This window comes from Aphelocoma coerulescens, chromosome 28, assembly GCF_041296385.1.
Source record: "Aphelocoma coerulescens isolate FSJ_1873_10779 chromosome 28, UR_Acoe_1.0, whole genome shotgun sequence".
NCBI classification, from domain to species: domain Eukaryota; kingdom Metazoa; phylum Chordata; class Aves; order Passeriformes; family Corvidae; genus Aphelocoma; species Aphelocoma coerulescens.
The window spans coordinates 3,092,134-3,110,597 of record NC_091041.1 but is presented as its reverse complement, the minus strand read 5'-3'; the positions used below and the strand labels follow the sequence as shown (position 1 = coordinate 3,110,597).

The following is an 18,464-nucleotide window of genomic DNA, read 5'->3' as shown; positions in this document are numbered from 1 at the left end:
CAGCAGATCCTGGTGGGATGGTCACCAAACCCACCAGGGACTTGCAAGGTCCCTCCTCTCCACCCTCACAGCAACGTTCCCTCTGCCTGAAAGGTCTGAGCAACCCAAAAAGTTTCTGGTAGCCCAAGACGAGCTCCATCCCAATTCCTGGCACTGAGGAATTGAATTCTCCAAGGAATGCGGTGTCCCTTCAGCTGAACTTCACCAGCAAGTGGCAAGGCACAGGAATGTGCCCGGCATGGCTCAAACAGGATCCCAAAAGTCCAAGAGACAAAAGTCCCGGCTGTCACCCCCCTCCCTGTGTGCAAAGGCAGCTCTGGGTGCAGAGACACCCCTGCCCTGCCTCCAGGGGTATCCTTGGGAAGGGACAGCGCTTTTCCAGCTCCCGCTGTGCCCGAGGGATGGGAGCCCTGCTCTGCCAGGACGGGGAGTAGGGAATTCAATCCCTTCCTTGGAAGTACCGCCTGGAACAGCTTCACCACCGGGTGTGGGAGCCTCTCGGGGGGCTCAGTCCCTCCCTGCCGGGGCTGTCGCTGTCCCCTCCCCGGCCGGAGCTCAATCGGGGCAGTGTGTGCGCGGCGAATCCCGGCCCCCAGTGCCGGGGGATTTCCTCCTGCCCCGGGCTCTGCTGCTCTTGGCTCGGCTCCACCTTTTCCAACACAAGCGAGGTACTGTGAGGTTACCCTGGCCGGGCTCCGGCGGGAGCCGAGTGCCGGCAGAGCCAGCTGGAAAGGCTTTGTGGGATGGGGGGAAGGAGGTGAGAAGGATGGGGGGAGAGCACCGGCGGGGAGAGCGCGTCCTGCCCCAAACCCATCCTGCTGGAAAAGGGATGTGCTCACCCCAACCTCTGCAGAGGCTCCACGCCTGCCTGGCACCTTCCAGCAGCGAGGCTGGGATGTCACAGCAGCCTGAAGATTGTCCCATCGCTGACCCCAAGGGCTGAGCTCTGAGGGCTGGGCGCTGGATGTGACACAGGGCTGGTGAAGGGGGTGGGGAGAGGTCCTGAGAGAGCCCTGTGGTTTGTGGGGGAGCTGGGCTGGATGTCCTGTGTGTGATTCACGCAGGTCAGCTGCAGAGCGGGGAGGGTTTGCACTGTCAGCTCACACCACAGCCCGGCCTGGGCCAGCTCTCCCAGCTCCTGGAAGAGCCGTGTGGCAGCGGAGCCACCTGAGTCCATTCCTCCTCATCTGGGTCCCTCCGGGCACTCCTGTCCGTGCTGGGCTCAGGGGACTAACCAGGAAAGCTGCCCCTGGATCCCTGGCAGTGCCCAAGGCCGGGCTGGATGGGGCTTGGAGCCCCCTGGGACAGTGGAAGGTGTCCCTGCCCATGGCAGGGGGTGGAACGAGATGGAATTTAAGGTCCCTTCCATCCCAAACCATTCTGGGATTCTCTGATGAGGACCTGACCTTTAGCTGTTCCTCTGCCACAAGAGGGGAAAGAACATCCCTTCTCTGCTCAGTGTTTTCTCCTGGCTGTGATTGGATCCTTGGGATCTCTTGGGATCAAACACAGGGATTCCAGCTGAGGCAAAGCTGCTCCCTGGAGGCTCCCAGCTGCTTGGCCCTTCTGGCAGCTCAAAACATGGAATATTTTTGAGAACGGACCATGTCACCCTTTGCTTCCAACAGAGGCCACGTGGTGGGGTCGGGGCTGTCCTGTGCAGGACCAGGATGGACTTTGATTTCCTCATGGGTCCTTTCCAGCTCAGGATATTCTGTGGTTCTGTGGCTCTGGGAACTGGGTGACTTTCTGCTGGCTGAGCCTGAAGCCCAGCAGGGTGTGGGAGATGTGTGGGGTGAGCCCTGCCCCCTGCCTGCCCTCGGGCCGGGGTGACAGTGCCTGTGGCTGGGAAGAGGAGTCCCTGGGAGAGTGTCCAGGTATTGGGAAGACGAGTCAATGGTTGAGTGTCCAGAAATTGGGAAGAGGAGTCACTGGGAGCATGTCCAGGTATTGGCATCCAAAGCTGATGCACTGTGAGGGTTGTGTTGGGAGTGTTCAAAACCAAAGTGGTTCAAACCCAAATTCTGTGCTTGCAGGCACAGGAATTCCTAAGGGATGTGGGAGTTGGAGGACAGGAGGATGGCCTGGAACTGCTACTGCTGTTGGACACAACCCCTTTCCCTCCTCCTCGTGCTCAGCTCACCCCGTACCCAGCACCGGGTCCCAGTTTGTGCCCGGTCACCACCACAGCGCCCGAGTGCCCGGGCAGCATCACCCGTGCAAAGCCGGGTCAGTGCGGTGCCCCCTCAGCAGGACCCAGCACCTGGGGACCCCCTTCTGTCCCCTACAAAGTGGGTGCTGCCCTCCTGGAGCAGAGCCTGCTGGGGATGAGGGTGGGCACGAGTGGATCAGGGTTACTGGTCACCCAGAGCGCTGCACAACATCTCCCACGGCAAGTCCAGCCCCCTCTCTACCAGCTAAAAACATTCCAGGCTCCTCTTGCCCAAATTCCTGACCCCACTTGTCCTGACTGAGCCCAACGTTCCCCTCCCCCATCCTCGCCGTGTCCGTAACTCCGGAGGGCAGAAGGACAGAGTTCAGGCAGAGGAGAGGTTGTTGGATGACCCCCTGTCCCTCTCTGTGCCTGGCTGCATTTTCCTCCAGACAGCTCTTGGTGCCTCTCCAGAGCTAAACACAGCCTGGGGACCGAATTCTCCCAGTTCCAAGTGCTTGCCCCAGCCTTGCTGCCCTGTGGGGTGGGCGATGCCAGATCCCTCTCACTGCCAGCAGCACCCAGCTCACCCTCTGGGAGCACCACGAAATTCCCTGGGACTGGAGCAGAGTTCCCACGTCCAAACAAAGGGCTCGGGAAGCGGCTCGGAGTGTTGGCTGTGAGCTGGAAACTTTAGACTCTGCGATATAATGAGTCAGATTCTCATTTCTGTTAATAACCCACAGCACTGTTCTGGCAGGGTCACCCAGTAATAAATCAAATGGGAATTCATTCCCGTTTGGAAGCTCTTCCTCACTGCCAGAATGCTGCAAGGAGGTGGGGCTGCAGCAGAAATGTGAACCTGGCCTGGAGAGACTTTTTCTACCCCTCCAAGGGAGCCATCAGCCTTGGGATTCACTCACGGGGTTTGTTTGCTCCATCCCTCCATCTGGCAGCTCAGGAAATGTGCTGTGAGAGCCAGAAATATCAGAAAATCACAGAAAAATAGGGATGGAAGTCCTCAGTCTATTCCCAGGGCTGGGACAGCTAATGAATCATACCTGGAGGGGTTTTGAGAGCCTTTTGTCTGGCCTGTTCCTAAAGATCTCCCAAGATCTCACTCTCTCCAAGCAACCTGGCCCAGAGCTCAGCTGTTCTTACACTCATGTCCACCACTAAGATTCCCTGCTGATATTTAGGACCAGGACATTCAGTCTGAGCTGTCAGGACTTGGAAAATCAACCATTCCCACCCTCCTTCCCGCAGCCTTGCTGGTTTTGAGGAAATGCCACCTTGCCCTGTCTTGACGTTCCCTTTTTCATATGGAAAAACTGATTATTTCAGTTCTTTCCCCTCAGAAGCGACAATTTTTTAGCTCCTAAAACATGGGCAGAAGCAACTGGGAACCCCAGGAATGCATCTGCAGTTGGAGGGATCTGGATGCACTCCTGACATTCCAGCGGCGCTGGGAAATCCCTCCCCGCCCGCAGCAGCACACGCAAAACAATTTTTGCCGTTGCTGTTGGAAGAACTTGGTGAGAGCCAGGTCTGGGGAACCCCAGAGAGCCAGGATTATCCCATTCCAATCAAAACCAATGGGAAAAGGCCCAGAAACTGGGCTAGCAGTGATACAGGGATCAGGAACCCCCACGGACGTGACGAGGGATGCCCGCGCCCTCCGCCGATTGTGATGCCAGTGTGGGATATTCCCACTTGCCACCAATCCCAAGCTTTTCCCACCACACGGATCCACCTGCTGGAGGACCAAAGCTGTTGGCATCGCCCCTGGCTGGCGAAAGCTGGACTCACCAGCCCATTGCAGTTGCTGATGGCCACCTTGGAGCTGAGGTACTGGTCCTGCAGGTGGCCGGCGTAGTGGCAGTCCTCGTGGAAGTCGTGCTGCCAGTCCATGCCATCCCGCTTCCAGTACTCCACGGTGAAGTGCTCAGCCAGCAGGTTGGAGTGCAGGGTCAGGTTGAGCAGGAACTGGGTGTGGTGGGCAGAGACTTTGTAGAAGACCTGCTGCTCCGAGGGCTCGTAGGGCAGGGAGCGCCGGGGCCGCGGCTTCAGCTGCCGGCGCATGTCGAAGGTGAGGAAGTCCCCGTTCTGGTCCACTTGGATGGGGAAGGCGATCTCATAGTGATCCAGGCTGGAGAGGAATTCCTCTGGGGAGGGAAGGACACGCATGGGAATGATGCACGTGGGGATGGCAGCCTGCTGAGGGAGTTGGACACCCAGCAATGCCAGCCTGAGCGTGGCCACAGCCAGCCCAGGGTCCTGTCACAGCATTCCAAAAATTGGCATCTCAAGGCTCTGCCCAGCCTGAAGGATCCTTGGGATATTCCCCAAACCCTGCAGCCTACAGAGCCTTGGGATAGCAGTTTTTGGAATGCAACTTCTTCCTCTGCGGGTGATGGAGAGGAACAGCCTGGCCCAAAGGGCCCTTCAGGACACCCCGACTGTGGCTCTGGACCTGGAGTATCCCAAATCCTTCCATCTCCACTGGGCAGAGGGAATCCAGGCTGTGCAGAGTCCAGCTCTGAGCTTTGGGGGGTTATCTGGACCCAGATCCTTCCAGGAACAGACCCATCCATGAGGGCTCTTCAACGGGAGGCAGAAGGAGCCTTGGGGTGACAGTGGCTCAGGAGAAAAGTCTCCTGTGGGTTCCTTGGGACATCTGCAGCTGCTGACTCTGAGAACACAAAACCAGCACCACCCCAACCCCCCCATCAGAGCGGCAGGGGCCACAGGGGCACAAAGTCACCGAAATGCCAATCTTGATACCGAAACAGGAGAGAGGGCAACCAGAATTCCCCAAGCCGTGCTGAAAATGAGCAGGAGTGGAAGTCAGACACCCCAAATTCCCAGTCACAGATGTCTGTGACCCCATCCTGCCTTCCCAGCTCCCTGGATTGGTTTTTCTCAGCTCAGCCTGGCTCAGCAGCTCCTCGGGAGCTCCTTGAGCTCTGAGTGTGTGCGGTGCCACCCAGGCTGTGACGAGGGCACTGTCCCCAGCCCCTCTGCCCCCAACAAACTGGCACCCTGCAAGCTCGGCAAAAACTCCTCCTTTTCAAAGGAAAATGTCCCAGGGGCTGCCAGATTGGATCTGAGCAGAGCTCTGGCTGTGTCTGACAGCCCTCAGCCCCGGAGGCTTGGGCTGAAGATGGGAAATATCTGTGTGCTGGAGCTCCTCCTGAACCCCTCATGCCTCTGGAGGGTTTGAGCCTCCTGAGCCCTCATGGGAGGGGATTTTCCCTCTGTTCCCTCTGGAAAAGTCTTCCTGTGCTTTTTGCATCCCATTTGTTGCTGTTTCCCGAGAAAACAGGAGGGGCTGGGCTGTTCCAGGGAACTTTGCCTGGTTCCACAGCCCCCACCTGCAAAGCCTTCCCGGCCATCAGAAACTCGGCCAGCTCCAAACTGCACCCTCACCACCGGGCAGCACTGCCGAGTTTCCTTTCCCTCTGTTTTCCAGTGGGGGAGCCTGACAGAGTGCTTTCCTCGGCCACCAGGAACGGGGCAGCCCTTCCACCCTCTGGGGTTAGGGGTGAGCCCCCATCTTTGCTGACCATAAACACTCCTGGCTCCTCTGCCTTGCCAGAATTAATGATTAAGTTTTTAACTTCCAGCTTTCCCTGCATCCCAGCACCTCCCTGTGATGGGGCCGGGCAAACAAGGGCGACTTTTTGCACTTAGAAATGACTTCAGGCTTGGAAAAATTTGCTGTCGGAAGTGTTTTGTTTTCCTTTTTGCCTCTCTGCAGTCCATGTGGGCTTGGAAAAGAGTGAATCAGAGGGTGGTTTGTGCTTGCTGTGGCTACAAAGGGCCTGGGACTCTGGGCTGGAGGCTCTATCCTGACCTGAACGGTGCTTCCAGGAGGAAAAAGGTGTCCAGAGCCTGAGGGTGAGGTGGTGTGTGAGAACCTGGTGCTGGTGTAGGGTGGGCACTGCATCTCCTCAGGGATGTCCCTCTGGACACTGAGGCACAGGAAGAGCCCAAGAGCAGTGCCCTGCATCACCAAAATGGTTTGGGAAGTGGTGCTGTGGAGTGGGAATGCCACACATGGAAAAAATAATCATGGAATAGAATCATGGAATGGTTTGGGTGGCAAGGGACTTTTAGAGTTCATCCAATTCCACCCCAGCTGTGGGCAGGGACACCTTCCACCGTCCCAGGCTGCTCCAAGCCCCGTCCAGCCTGGTCTTGGACACTTCCAGGGATCCAGGGGCAGCCCCAGCTGCTCTGGGAATTCCATCCCAGCCCCTCCCCACCCTCCCAGGTGGGATATTCTTTCCCAATATCCCACCTCAATGTGACATTCCCAATATCCAGTGTCACACGTGTGACAGCTCTGCTGACAGCCTCGTGTCACGTGGACAATGAAGGGAGACTGTCCAGCGCCACAACTGCCTCCTTCCTCTGCCCTAAAAGATCAGTTCAGGCTCCAAGAGATTTGGATCTCTCCCTCCCTAACCCCGCGTGATCCTCCCACCATCCCACATATTCCCAATTCCTGCATTTCCTCACCCCTGTCTTGCTCGTGCTCCCTCTATTCCAGCCCACAGCCCTTCCCTCCTGTGCCCTCTGCCCCTCAGGCACTTCCCACTCCACGAGCAGCTCCTGGCCCAGGCTGTGCCCAGCAGGGTCTGTGCTGCAGATAAGCCCTGGCATTGCCAGAGCCCTGTCAGACTGCCAGGAAGGGAGGCCATAAAAAGCCTTTCTCCAGGGAAGCCTGCTCATGGCTGGGCAGGACGCTGGGCACCCCCAGGGGAGCACAGGGAGAGAGCAGGGGGGAAAGCTGGGAAGGAGGAGGGGTGGGCTGGGGAGAGAGGCACCCCAGGGTCCCACTACTGGTGGCAATGGAGCAGGGATGGCACAGGGAGGGAAAGGGGCAGAGGGGGAGCTGAGCAAAAAGGGGAGAGAGAAGGGGAAATGGAGGAGGGAGGGTTTGTTCCTCTCTCATGAGTTGCTCGGAGCATGGGAAGGAAGCAGAAGCAGGCTGTGGTGCTGGCACCAAAGGGAGTGAGGGGCTGGCAGAGCCCCAGCTGCAGCCCAGACAGGATTCCCGAGGCATGGCTGTGGAGATGCGCTGGGATCCCCTGGTCCAGGCTGCCCTGGCACCGTGGCAGCCTCACTGCATCCTCCAAGGGCCCTTTGTTCACCCGTGAGCTGGGAACAGCGGGATGAGCCCCACCCGATGCTCTGTGAAATGGGAATGTCTGAGCTGTCCCCACAGTTACACCAGGGTCCAGCAGGAATTCCCTTTGGATTAAAACCCACCCAGCACCGTGAGCATGAGCTGAATCCTCGGTCAGCTCCCAGAATCCTGGAATGGTTTGGGTTGGGAGGGACATTAAAGCTCATCGAGTCCCACCCCTGCCATGGGCAGGGACACCTCCCACTGTCCCAGGCTGCTCCCAGCCCCAATGTCCAGCCTGGCCTTGGACACTGCCAGGGATGGAGCAGCCACAGCTCCTCTGGGAAAGCTGTTCCAACGATTCCAGCTGCTCCCTGAGCTGTTACAAGCTGCACCCTGAGTGTCCAGGCTACCTCTGAACCTCTCTGCTGCCTTGGAGAGCCCTTCAGCATCAGGCTGCTGCTCCCCACGAAGATAATTAGAGCTCAGGGCTGACACCTTAATCTCCCTCCTGCACAAACCAAACACGCTGATGTGGAGTGGTGCACGTGGGGCACGGGAATCCTGCTCCAGATCGGCCTGCAGCCAGTCCCTGGGGTCGGGGATAACACTGCCCTTCGCTCTCCAGCTGCTCCCAGGAGATAACAGCGCCTCACCCTCTCCAGAGGGCGTTGCGGGGATTAGGAACTGTCCCAGCAGCCGGGAGAGGCGGTGGGTGACATCAACAGCCTGACGCCAAAAACAGCGCTCTGCCAGCAAGAGGGGCCCCTGGGGCAGCAGGGACTGGGCAGGGACAGGGACAGGGACTGGGCAGGGACAGGGACTGGGGAGGGAAAAGGGACTGGGCAGGGACAGGGTGAGGGACAGGGACTGGGCAGGAACAGGGACTGGGGAGGGAAAAGGGACTGGGCAGGGAAAAGGGACAAGGACTGGGCAGGGACAGGGACTGGGCAGGGACAGGGTGGAGGACAGGGACTGGACAGGAACAGGGACTGGGGAGGGAAAAGGGACTGGGCAGGGAGAGGCACTGGGCAGGGACACGGACCGAGTGGGGGGACAGGGACTGGGCAGCGACAGGCACTGGACAGGGACAGGGACAGGGACTGGGGAGGGAAAAGGGGCTGGGCAGGGACAGGGTGGGGGACAGGGACAGGGACAGGGTGGGGGACAGGGACAGGGTGGGGGACAGGCACTGGGCAGGGACAGGCTGCAGCCCTGGCATGGGATGGGTGCTCCCAGCACACCACATCCACCCCATGGCACCACATCCCAACAACTCCACGGGCTGGGCCCCATCCCCAGAGCTGCTCAGGGCCTGCTCTAGGGGAGCACAGGTTAATCCCTGTTAATCCCGGGTTTAATGGAGCTGTGTCACCCCATGGAGAGGGGGGTCCCGGTGCTGGGAGCTGGGATGGGGCCGATCCCACAGCGCGTCCCGGGGGGGCTGCACATGGAGCAGAGCGTGAACTGAGGGGCACGGGAGGCCCAGAGCAGCCCCTCAGGCACTGCCAGAGCCTGTGGAGAGCAGCAGCAGGAACTGGGTGTCCTTCAGATCCCGACCTGCCTGGAGAACGTGCCCGGCTCCCAGCTGGGGCTGGCTGCTCTCCTGGTGCTGCCTGCCCGGGATGCTGAGGGGCTCTGGCTGCTTTTGTCCCTGTTCCCAGCTCTGCTTCTGCAGCCAGCTCATGGCCCTGGGCACCATGGCCTGCCCCGCTCACCAGCCCGGGAATGCCACCGGCTGTGGCCCTGCCAGGGCTGATCTGGGCACGCGAGGGGTGCAGGGTTATGGCTGTGTGACCCTGCCAAGGTTTGAACAGCTTGCATGGATAAATCCCCTGCTCCAGGGCTCGCTCCTCGCACCTCTCTCTGGTGCCTGGTGGCAGAGTTCACGCTGCTTCTTAAGGAATAATCCTACAAATATTGCCATTGATCAGTTTAACTCCCCTTTGTTGTCTGTGAGGGTGGTTTGTACTCCAGGTTGGGCTCAAGGCTCCCCCCTCCCCCCCATTTTGCGGCCCCTTCTCTCCTAACCTGGAATAAAATCAGGTGCAAAAGCACAAAGCTCTGGACAAGAGACCCACATTCCCCTGTCCTCGCAGTCCCCGAGTGTGACTCTGTGTAAACTCGAGTCCTTCAGACACAGACACACGAGACGGGCACAGACACACTGAAAAAAACGCGTGTACAAACCAACAAACCAACCCTGCTCCTCCCACAGCACGTTCCTGTCCGGGCTCAGCTGGGCAGAGGGTTTGGGTGCTCCAGCACCGTCCTCCAGCCCTGGACATGCCCAGGACCAGGCACACACTGTGCTCCTCCCAGCACAGCCTCTGCTGCCACCACAGCTCCTTCCTTCCCAAGCCCATCACGGCTCCGGCCTTGCACTGACCCCGCCGCTCTGAATTCCTCCGAAAGCCACCGAGTGCAACACCTGAGAGCAGAACACCTCCGTTCCTTGGGGGCTGACAGAGAACCCCGGCCAGGGGGGCGGGAGGAGCTGGGCAGGATTAGCGCTGGAGGTGTCTCCACTGCTCCCAAAGTCCCTCCCAGGCCAGCGTTAGGGTTCTGCCAGCAGCAGTGCGGTGGATCCAGCTCCCTTTCCCATGGGTGGATCCAGCAAGGGTGGATCCAGTTCCTCTCCCCACAGGGGAATCCAGTTCATCTCCCCAGGGGTGGATCCAGCTCCCTTTCACCATGGCTGGATCAAGCTCTTCTCCCCACAAGTGGATCCAGCTCCCCTCCCCAGAAGTGAATCCAACTCCCCTGTCCATGGATGGATCCAGCTCCCCATCCCATCCCATCCCATCCCATCCCATCCCATCCCATCCCATCCCATCCCATCCCATCCCATCCCATCCCATCCCATCCCATCCCATCCCACCTGTACCTTGTGACTGGAAGGAGTAGCCGGGGAAGGTGCCCACAGCCAGGCCGAGGGTGACCGTCCAGGTGAGGAGCCTCCAAGCTGTGGCCATGGTCAGCGCCGCTCGCGTCGGAGCAGGGAGATCTGTGCCGGCTGGGAGGGCTCTGTCCCCACATGTCTCTCCCTCGGCCACCCCTTATGTCCAGAGAGGAGTCCCGGGTCCCTCCGCAGGCATCCTCGGCCGCTCCGTGCTCTCCCGAGGCTGGCGGGGTGTGGGCAGTGCCAGGCCAGCACTGAGTGGTCAGCACGGGCTCATCCCCAGCACCGGCATTGCCCCTGCGGGTGAGAGGTGGGGATGAGTGAAGGGATGGAGGAGAAGGACACAAGGCCGGCAGGGGAATGAGGAAAGCTGGATCCTGGAGGAGGCAGGAGTGGGATGGAAGGAAAGGAGAAGAGGAGGAAAGGATGAATTTGAGGATGAATTAACCCCATCAGCTCCTGCTCTGCAGACACTGCACTCCCGGGGGTTCTCCCAGCTGGGATCTATCAGGTACCTGTGGATTGGAGCTCGGGATCAGTGGGAATTCTCGAGGAAGCGCAGCCCCGAGACTGCCTTGGGTTACTCGATCCCTTAAAGAGAGCAGGAAATAACAGCCTTGGCAGGGGGGTGGTGAGCAGCAACCCAGAAATCTCCTCTGCGGTTTCCCCGGATTTCAAACACACTTCAAGGATTGTCACTGCACTGAGGGGAGAGCTCTGAGTGTACTGGCTGAGCCTAAAAAAGTGATGGAAAACAAAGGACCCATTCAGGGAACTCACCCTCAACCCCATCCACAAACGGATCCCAAGATTCCAATGGCATTTGTTCTTGAAAACGCTTTGCTGATTGCTCCGGTGAAAGATTCCTGGCTGGCAGAGAATTCCCACTCAGTCTGAGGCCATTACACCAAACTCACATTGTGCTGGGGACTTGCACAAAACCTGTGGGGTTTTGTTCCTGTCCAGCCATTCCATGAGTATGGGACGAGTGCAGCACATCCCTCACCTCCCGGAGAATCCCAAATATCCCAGCAGTGGTGCAGCCCCGCAGCCAAACACAAACCTCCCCACAGAGGGGACAGATAAAGATCTGCAGCAGTGGTGCTGGAGCAGGGCTGGGAAAGGCAGGATGAGCTCCCTGAGAAAGGCAGGATGAGCTCCCTGAGAAAGGCAGGATGAGCTCCCTGAAAAAGGCAGGATGAGCTCCCTGAGAAAGGCAGGATGAGCTCCTGAGCCTGGGAAGAGGCTGGGGATGGGAGGAGGGTGCTCTTTCCAAAGGTGTCAACAGCCAGGGCCTGTGTGTGGTCCTCATCCCAGTAAGGAAACGCTTGGAATAACATCCTTAACCCCTGCCTTGCTCTTCTCTGGGGTGGTTTAAACAGCCAAGGCTGGGCTGGGCAGAGCTCAGGGCAGGGGATCCGGGTCCTCCTGGGATCTGCTGTGCTCCCCTTCGTGTCCTTATGGGAATCTGAATCCCTGAAAGTGAATTCCTGCTCCTGTTTTCCCATCGTTTCTGTGCCATTTGTGCTGCCGGGGCTCGGAGTGACACCCAGCACAGGCCTGAGGTGGCACAGGGGAGGAACAAATCCAGGAGATCATTCCTGCCCCAAATTTATTGTGGGAATCACAGAAGGGGTTGGGTTGGGAGGGACCTTAAAGCTCACCTCATTCCACAAGAGCAGGGACACCTTCCACCATCCCAGGCTGCTCCAAGCCCCATCCAGCCTGGCCTCGGACACTTCCAGGATCCAGGGGCAGCCACAGCTGCTCTGGGCAACCTCACAGGGAAGGATTTCTTCCTAAAATCTCATCTAAATCTCCCCTCCTTCAGTTTAAAGCCATTAACCTAAATCAATGATTTTTTTTCCCTACTAGGCAGAAATGGTGGCAGATGAAACACGCAGCTTTAAACACAACTTGGAGTTGCATAATTTGAAGATTAGGATTTTTCACTGCTCATTTACAGTTAATAATGGCCAAAGATCCTCGGTGAGGCCTTGGCCTGGACTCCCCGATCCCATCTGGGGCCACTTGCCAGGTTTTCCTCTGCAAAGCCCGGACACAGCATGATGGTGGCCTCCAAAATTGTGCATCCTGCGAGTGGCCCTGAGAATAAACGGCCTGAGGGGGAAAACTCCCACCTTGGGCTGCTCCTTTTCCCTGGGACAGGTAACGGGAAGCAGGGAAAGGGGGGAAGAGGCTTGGGGCAGGAATTCTGCCCCGTTGCACCCCCACATGAGGATGCCGAGATCTGGTGACAGCGTCACCTGTGGTGCCACCTGTGGTGCCACCCCCGGGCCGTGGCAGGTGGGGGCTGATCTGTGCCTGCTCCAGGCTGCGGGAATTGGGCTGGAAAAGGGAGAAGTTGAAAGCAAAGCCTTCTCCTAGGTCAGCATTTTTCGGCATCTCCCTAAAGCTCGAGATTCCAGCTCTCAAATCCTGTCACGGCTCCAAAGCCCACGGAGCTCAGTTCAAGTGTATTTTCTCCTGGGCTTCACAGCGCTGAATTCCCTTGTTTTCCAGCTGTCGAACCCTTTCCATCCAGTCTCTCGTTGCTTCCCGTGCTCCCCCCGCCTCTCCATGACCCTCGGCGGTGCCCCCGTGTCCCCTGTGCCCTTCCCGGCTGCTCAGCATCCCCCGGAACAGCGGGAGCCGCCGGCGCCAGGAGCCCTCAGCCTTGACCTTGGGGGAAGGAGGCGCGTTCGGAGCAGCACAACTCGGGAATTACAGCTGCAAAATTCCTGCGGGCCGGGCCGGGGGAAGGGCCCGGCCGCGATCCCTCCCTGCAGGCAGCGGGGAAAACACGGCCCCTTCCCGGCGGTGCTTCATTCCCAAACCCCGAGCAGCAGGAGAAGCAGCCGGAGGAAGGAGCAGAGAGCCGGAGGAGCGCTGGTGCTTCCATCCCTATCAACTTTTCCATAACCTCACTGCGCAGCTTCGCTCCGCGGCCGGACAACCCCGAGGATCGCGGAGCCCCGGCGGGACACGGGGGTCCCACGGGCCGGGCTGGGCGAGCTCGGGGACAGCTCGGGGACAGCTCGGGGGCACGGGGTGACCTCTCCGGTCTCGTGCCTCCCTCGCTTGGGCCGCTTCCGATTTGCTCCTTCCCAAGGAATTCGTTGTCCTTGGCAGGCTCGGCTCGCGCTGACGCTGCCGGCTCCCGGTGCCAAGGTGGCTTTGGCCGCGTGAACCCGAGGGACGCAGGCGACGGTGCCACCGCAGCGGCCGGGTCACCTCTGCCACCCCAAAAACCCGCGGGGGGGAAGGGGCTGGGGAAGGAGGCGGGGGGGGGGGTGTGTAAAATCCCAGCTGGAATGAAGCGCAAAGAGAAGAGAAGAAAGAGCGAGGCGGATGGCAACTGTTCCTCATTTCAGCCGCGGCGCTGCAGACAGAATTCCCTGGAAGCTCGGCTGCCTGGCCGGCTCCAGAGGCAGCGCCAGGGGAAGGTAATAGGAAGCAGATGGGCGCTGCTCGGGGCCAAGAGGAAGGTTCAAGGTGCCTCCTAGTGCAGAGAAGAGGAATTTAACTGCTTTTAAAGATGCAGGGCCCGGCGGCTTCCAGGTTTCTCATCCAACTTTTGCAAATTATGAGCTCAGGTGTCCTTTTCCCTTTTTTTAATTTTTTTTTTTTTTTTTTTTTTTTTTAGGGAGAAATAAATACAAACACAGATTTCTGCTTCCAGCTTGCCCGGGGGGGAGGGAATACTTGCAGTGCACCCCCTGCCAGGCCTTCCACTGACAGCTTCCGGGCATGGGAGCACTGGGAGAACTGGGAGCAGTGGAGAAGTGAGAGCAGCACCCCAGTGGGAGCGCTGGGAACAGTGGGAAAGCAGTGGGAGCAGGACCCCACAGCTGCACCAGCCCAAAGACATTTCTGGGCTGTGTTATTTTAAGGAATGAAAGCCTCGAGGTTATTTTATCCTTCTGTAAAACAGGGAATTGTCACCACCCCATAACCACACTGGGGCTATCAGGGTTATCGTGGTGCCACATCCCACAGATTGGTCCCTTTTCAGCAATGGGTGCCCCCTGAGCTTCCCAAGGGGCTGAGCAGCACCTCAGCCCCACAGCAGCCCTGCCAGCCCCTACAAACAGCACCACAGGGATTTCTGCTCCTCCAGCCGCTCCAGGCTGGGAGTTGTTCCACCAGGTCAGAGTTTATCTCTGGGGGGAAGAGCTGTGAGGACCGGGCTGGCTCCACAGGCCTCATTTGCTACGGAATCCAAGTTAAACACAGCAGGGACTGCAGGGATCTGTGGCCCAGGGGCTGTGCCAGTGCAGCAAGGGCACTTGGCAGCAGCAGCACCAGGGTTTTCAGGCTTTCCTACCACCCACACAGGTCCCCTGCCACACACAGGGGGCTCTTTCCTGCTGCTGGGGTCCCAGCTGCCCCTCAGGGCACACAACAGCTCCTTAGTGCAGGTAGCTCCTGGATGCTGATCCCAAAGTCACCTGACACAACAGTCCCCTTGTCACCTGCGGTCACTGTTTCATGGAGGGCCTCAGGTTTTGGCTGTAAACGCTCAGCTGGAATCGACCTTCATCCTTCCAGTGAAGGAATTTTTCCTCATATCCAAGCTGAACATCTCCTGGGGCAACTTGAAGCTGTGTCCTCTCCTCCTGCCCCTGTTCCCTGGGAGCAGAGCCTGAACCCCCCCGGCTGCCCCCTCCTGTCAGGGACTTGTGCAGAGCCACAAGGTCCCCCCTGAGCCTCCTTTGCTCCAGGCTGAGCCCCTTTCCCAGCTCCCTCAGCCACTCCTGGGGCTCCAGAATCACAGAATCAAAGATTTGTGCATAGAACCATGGAATATCCCGAGCTGGAAGGGACCCTCAGGGATCATCAGTGCAGCCCCTGGCCCTGCACAGACACCCCAACAACCCCACCCTGGGCATCCCTGAGGGCGCTGTCCAAACGCTCCTGCAGCTCTGGCAGCCTCGGGGCCGGGACCATTCCCTGGGGAGCCTGGGCAGTGCCCAGCAGCCTCGGGGGGAAGAACCTTTCCCTGAGCTCCATGCCCAGCCCTGACCCAGCTCCAGCCGTTCCCTGGGCTCCTGTCCCTGTCCCAGAGCAGAGCTCAGCCCCTGCCCCTCCGCCTCCCCTCGGGAGGAGCTGCAGCCCCCAGGAGCCTCCCCTCAGTCTCCTCTGCTCCAGCTGAACGAGCCAAGTGCCCTCAGCCGCTCCTCAGACCCTTCCCCAGCTCCGTGTCCCTCCTTTGGACACTCTCCAACACCTTTGGACCCTTCTGATCTTGTGGTGCCCAGAGTGCCCCCAGCACTGGAGGTGAGGCTGCCCCAGTGCAGAGCAGAGCGGGACAATCCCTCCCTGGCCCGGGCGATATTTGAACCCTTCTCATTCTCTCCGCATCCCTGCTCCTCCTCCCCCCTCTCTGCACACCCCAGGGCCCGGCAGGGGCAGGTCCCTCAGAGTTTGTGATGCATTTCTGTGTTTGCTGCTGGCTGGGGGGGGTCTCGCCCGCTGCACTCCCCGGGGCCGTGGGTGTTCCGTGCGTGCTCAGCCACCTCCCAGCTCCCTGCTCCCGGCTCCTGGCAGGTTCCTGCACGTTCCTGAGCACGGAATAAACAGCCCCGCTCCCCCCACCAGGCTGCTCCTCCCGCGGCACGGGGTGAGCACGTGGGGGATGCAAAGCTGTCCGAGAGACCTCCCCGGCTTCCAGCAGGAGGAGAACGTCCTGATATTCCCGACAAAACATTTGGCTGGGCTGCCAAGTGGAAAACATGCTGAGCTGCAGATGGCAGAAGTCTTCCCGCAGTCATCTTGCCAGCACGACAGGACTTCCACTGGGAAGTCATTTCTCAGCTGTAGGGGTTAAACCCACAGAAATCAGCATTTTTGCTGCCAGGAGCATCTGCAAGCTGCGAGCAAGGGGTTAAAGTCACAGGTCTGCAGAACACAAAACAAGAACTTGAGCCATAATCTGCTTTGCTGCTCCAAGCGTGGCCTCTCTGGGGCCACGGCGAGTGAAGAATTAGAAACACGGAGTTATCCCTGTTCCCAGAACGCTGCAGCCTCCAGCCCTGGGATGGTTCCTGCCTGCCCAGCCACCCTCTGGCTGCCCTGCCACCCCTCTGCTCGCCCCTGACACCAATCCCCCCCCCCGTGCAATGCCAAGGGCTCTGCCTGTCCCTTCCCTGCTGGCACCCTCGGGGCTGGGAGGGGGCCCAGGGCGCTCAGTGCAGCCCCCCTGGCTCGCTCGGGTTGATTCACCTCGCCCCAAGAGCCGTTCTTTGCACCCCGCAGTGACTGCGGGTCCGATTTCAGCTCCCCAGGAGGGGAGATGCCGTTCTCACACCGTTCAAATCACATCCGACCCCATCCAAAGGCGCTCCCCAGCAACGTGGGAAATCCAGACTGACACTGCCAGTGTGACCCTGCAAGCTGAGGGGTCTGACCCGGGGTCTCTGTCCCCCTGCCAGCACCCCGGTGCCAGCCTGGGTGCCAGGGGCACTCCCTCCCTGCCTTTGGACCACCAGCTCCCTCTTGCAGGCTCTCCGTGGTGCTCCACACCCGGCCCTGCTGTGCTCTGGCCGGGCACACCCTGCATCCCTTTGTACAGCGACTTCACGGGGCTTTGGGCTCGCTCCAGCACTGTGTGGGAGGAGGGTTTCTTTCAAAAACACGAGAATTGTTTCACAGTCAAATCTATGCAGTGCAATCGTGGTGAGGAAAGGGCTGAATTCCCCCCTCGCTCCTCTCCAAAATCTTTAATTTTGCCAGCAAAGGGGCAAAAGAAGCCCGTGCCAAAGGCAGGGCAGTGAGAGGAGAGCTGGGAGCAGCGACCTTGCTCTGACACCGCCTGCTTGGCTTTCTGGAAATCCTATCCCTGTGTTACATAAGGATCTGGCCCTATCTGGAACGCCGGGGTCATTGCACTTCTCCAAGTGTGGTAAAATGCTCGGAGGTCCTCAGCAGGAAAGCAGCAGGGAAGTGCCAGCTCCGATCCTCCTCGGGATGGGGAACTGGGCCCGGGGCAAGGCTCAGCCCTGCTGGAGCTGCCAAATTCCAGCGGGGTGGAAGGTGGGCACTGAGATTCCCAGTGCTCCCATCCTGGGACTCCCTCTGCTCTAGAGAGAGGACTCCACCAAGCAGGTCCACTCTCAGACGGGACTTATGCAAGAGTTTGGAGCCGCTCCATGTGACCCAGACTTGCTGGCGCTCTGCCACCGCTCTCCTCGCTGGCTCCAGCCAGGCACAGAGTGGCGGGATTAGAAAGAGACCGGGCAGTCATTAACTGGGTGCCAGTCATTAACAAAATGCCAGTCATTAACTGAGGGTGCAAGTCATTAACGGAGTGCCAGCCATTAACTGAGGGTGCAAGTCATTAACTTACACCAGGGAGTGCCAGTCATTAACTGAGGGTGCCAGTCATTAACGGAGTGCCAGCCATTAACCGAGTGCATCGCCCATCACACAGGGCCCTGCCAGTGACACACACATGTCCCAGGAGTGTAGGGACACACGTGTCACCCACATGCAGCCAGGACACTGCTGCAGCTGCCTGTCTGCTGGGGATGGGGATACGTGGGGTTTGTATGTGGATTAAAAATGGATACACGTTATCTGCGTGTGATAACACCTTATCAGCATGGGGGTACATGTTATCTGCATGTGGATAGATGTTATCTGCACATGGATAACGTTACCTGCATGTTGATAACATGTTACCTGCATGTGGACACACACACACCACCTGCAGACAGGTCTGATGCCCACACCCGCCGTGTGCTGCCATCCCATTCCTGCGGATATTCCATGCCCAAATGCCATTTTTATATGCGGCATCTCCCTGGCCGCCTCTGCCTCCATGAAGTGCTCCCTCTCTGTGGGGTTCAGCACAGGCAGAAGAGAATCCAGAGCTCAGTCCAGAACTCCATCCAGAACTCCATCCAGAGCTCCATCCAGAACTCCATCCAGAGCTCCATCCAAAGCTCTGTCCAGAACTCCATCCAGAACTCCATCCAGAACTCCATCCAGAGCTCCATCCAGAGCTCCATCCAAAGCTCCATCCAGAGCTCCATCCAGAACTCCATCCAGAGCTCCATCCAGAACTCCATCCAGAACTCCATCCAGAGCTCCATCCAGAACTCCATCCAGAACTCCATCCAGAGCTCCATCCAAAGCTCCGTCCAGAGCTCCATCCAAAGTTCCATCCAAAGCTCCATCCAAAGCTCCATCCAGAGCTCCATCCAGAGCTCCCGGGCCTGTGCACGGGCAGCTCTCCCTGTGCCCCTGCTGCTCCTCCCCGCACGGAGCGGCAC

The 18,464-nt window shown here is 59.0% G+C and overlaps 1 protein-coding gene across 4 annotated transcripts in view; it reads right to left on the bottom strand.

Annotated features, from left to right (window-relative positions):
* The window catches only part of ADAMTS10 (ADAM metallopeptidase with thrombospondin type 1 motif 10), a 67,429-nt gene that overhangs the window by 39,992 nt on the left and 8,973 nt on the right, over positions 1-18,464 (bottom strand). For 3 of the 4 annotated variants that reach the window (XM_068997062.1, XM_068997060.1, XM_068997064.1), the window contains 2 exons: positions 10,174-10,485; positions 3,962-4,317 (listed from right to left, as the gene is read on the bottom strand). In XM_068997062.1, the coding sequence (XP_068853163.1) occupies positions 3,962-4,317; positions 10,174-10,261 (444 nt within the window). In that variant the 5' untranslated portion in view covers positions 10,262-10,485. Of the gene's footprint in view, positions 1-3,961; positions 4,318-10,173; positions 10,486-10,968; positions 11,059-18,464 lie in introns of all 4 variants that reach the window. The other variant, XM_068997063.1, reaches the window with a different exon arrangement.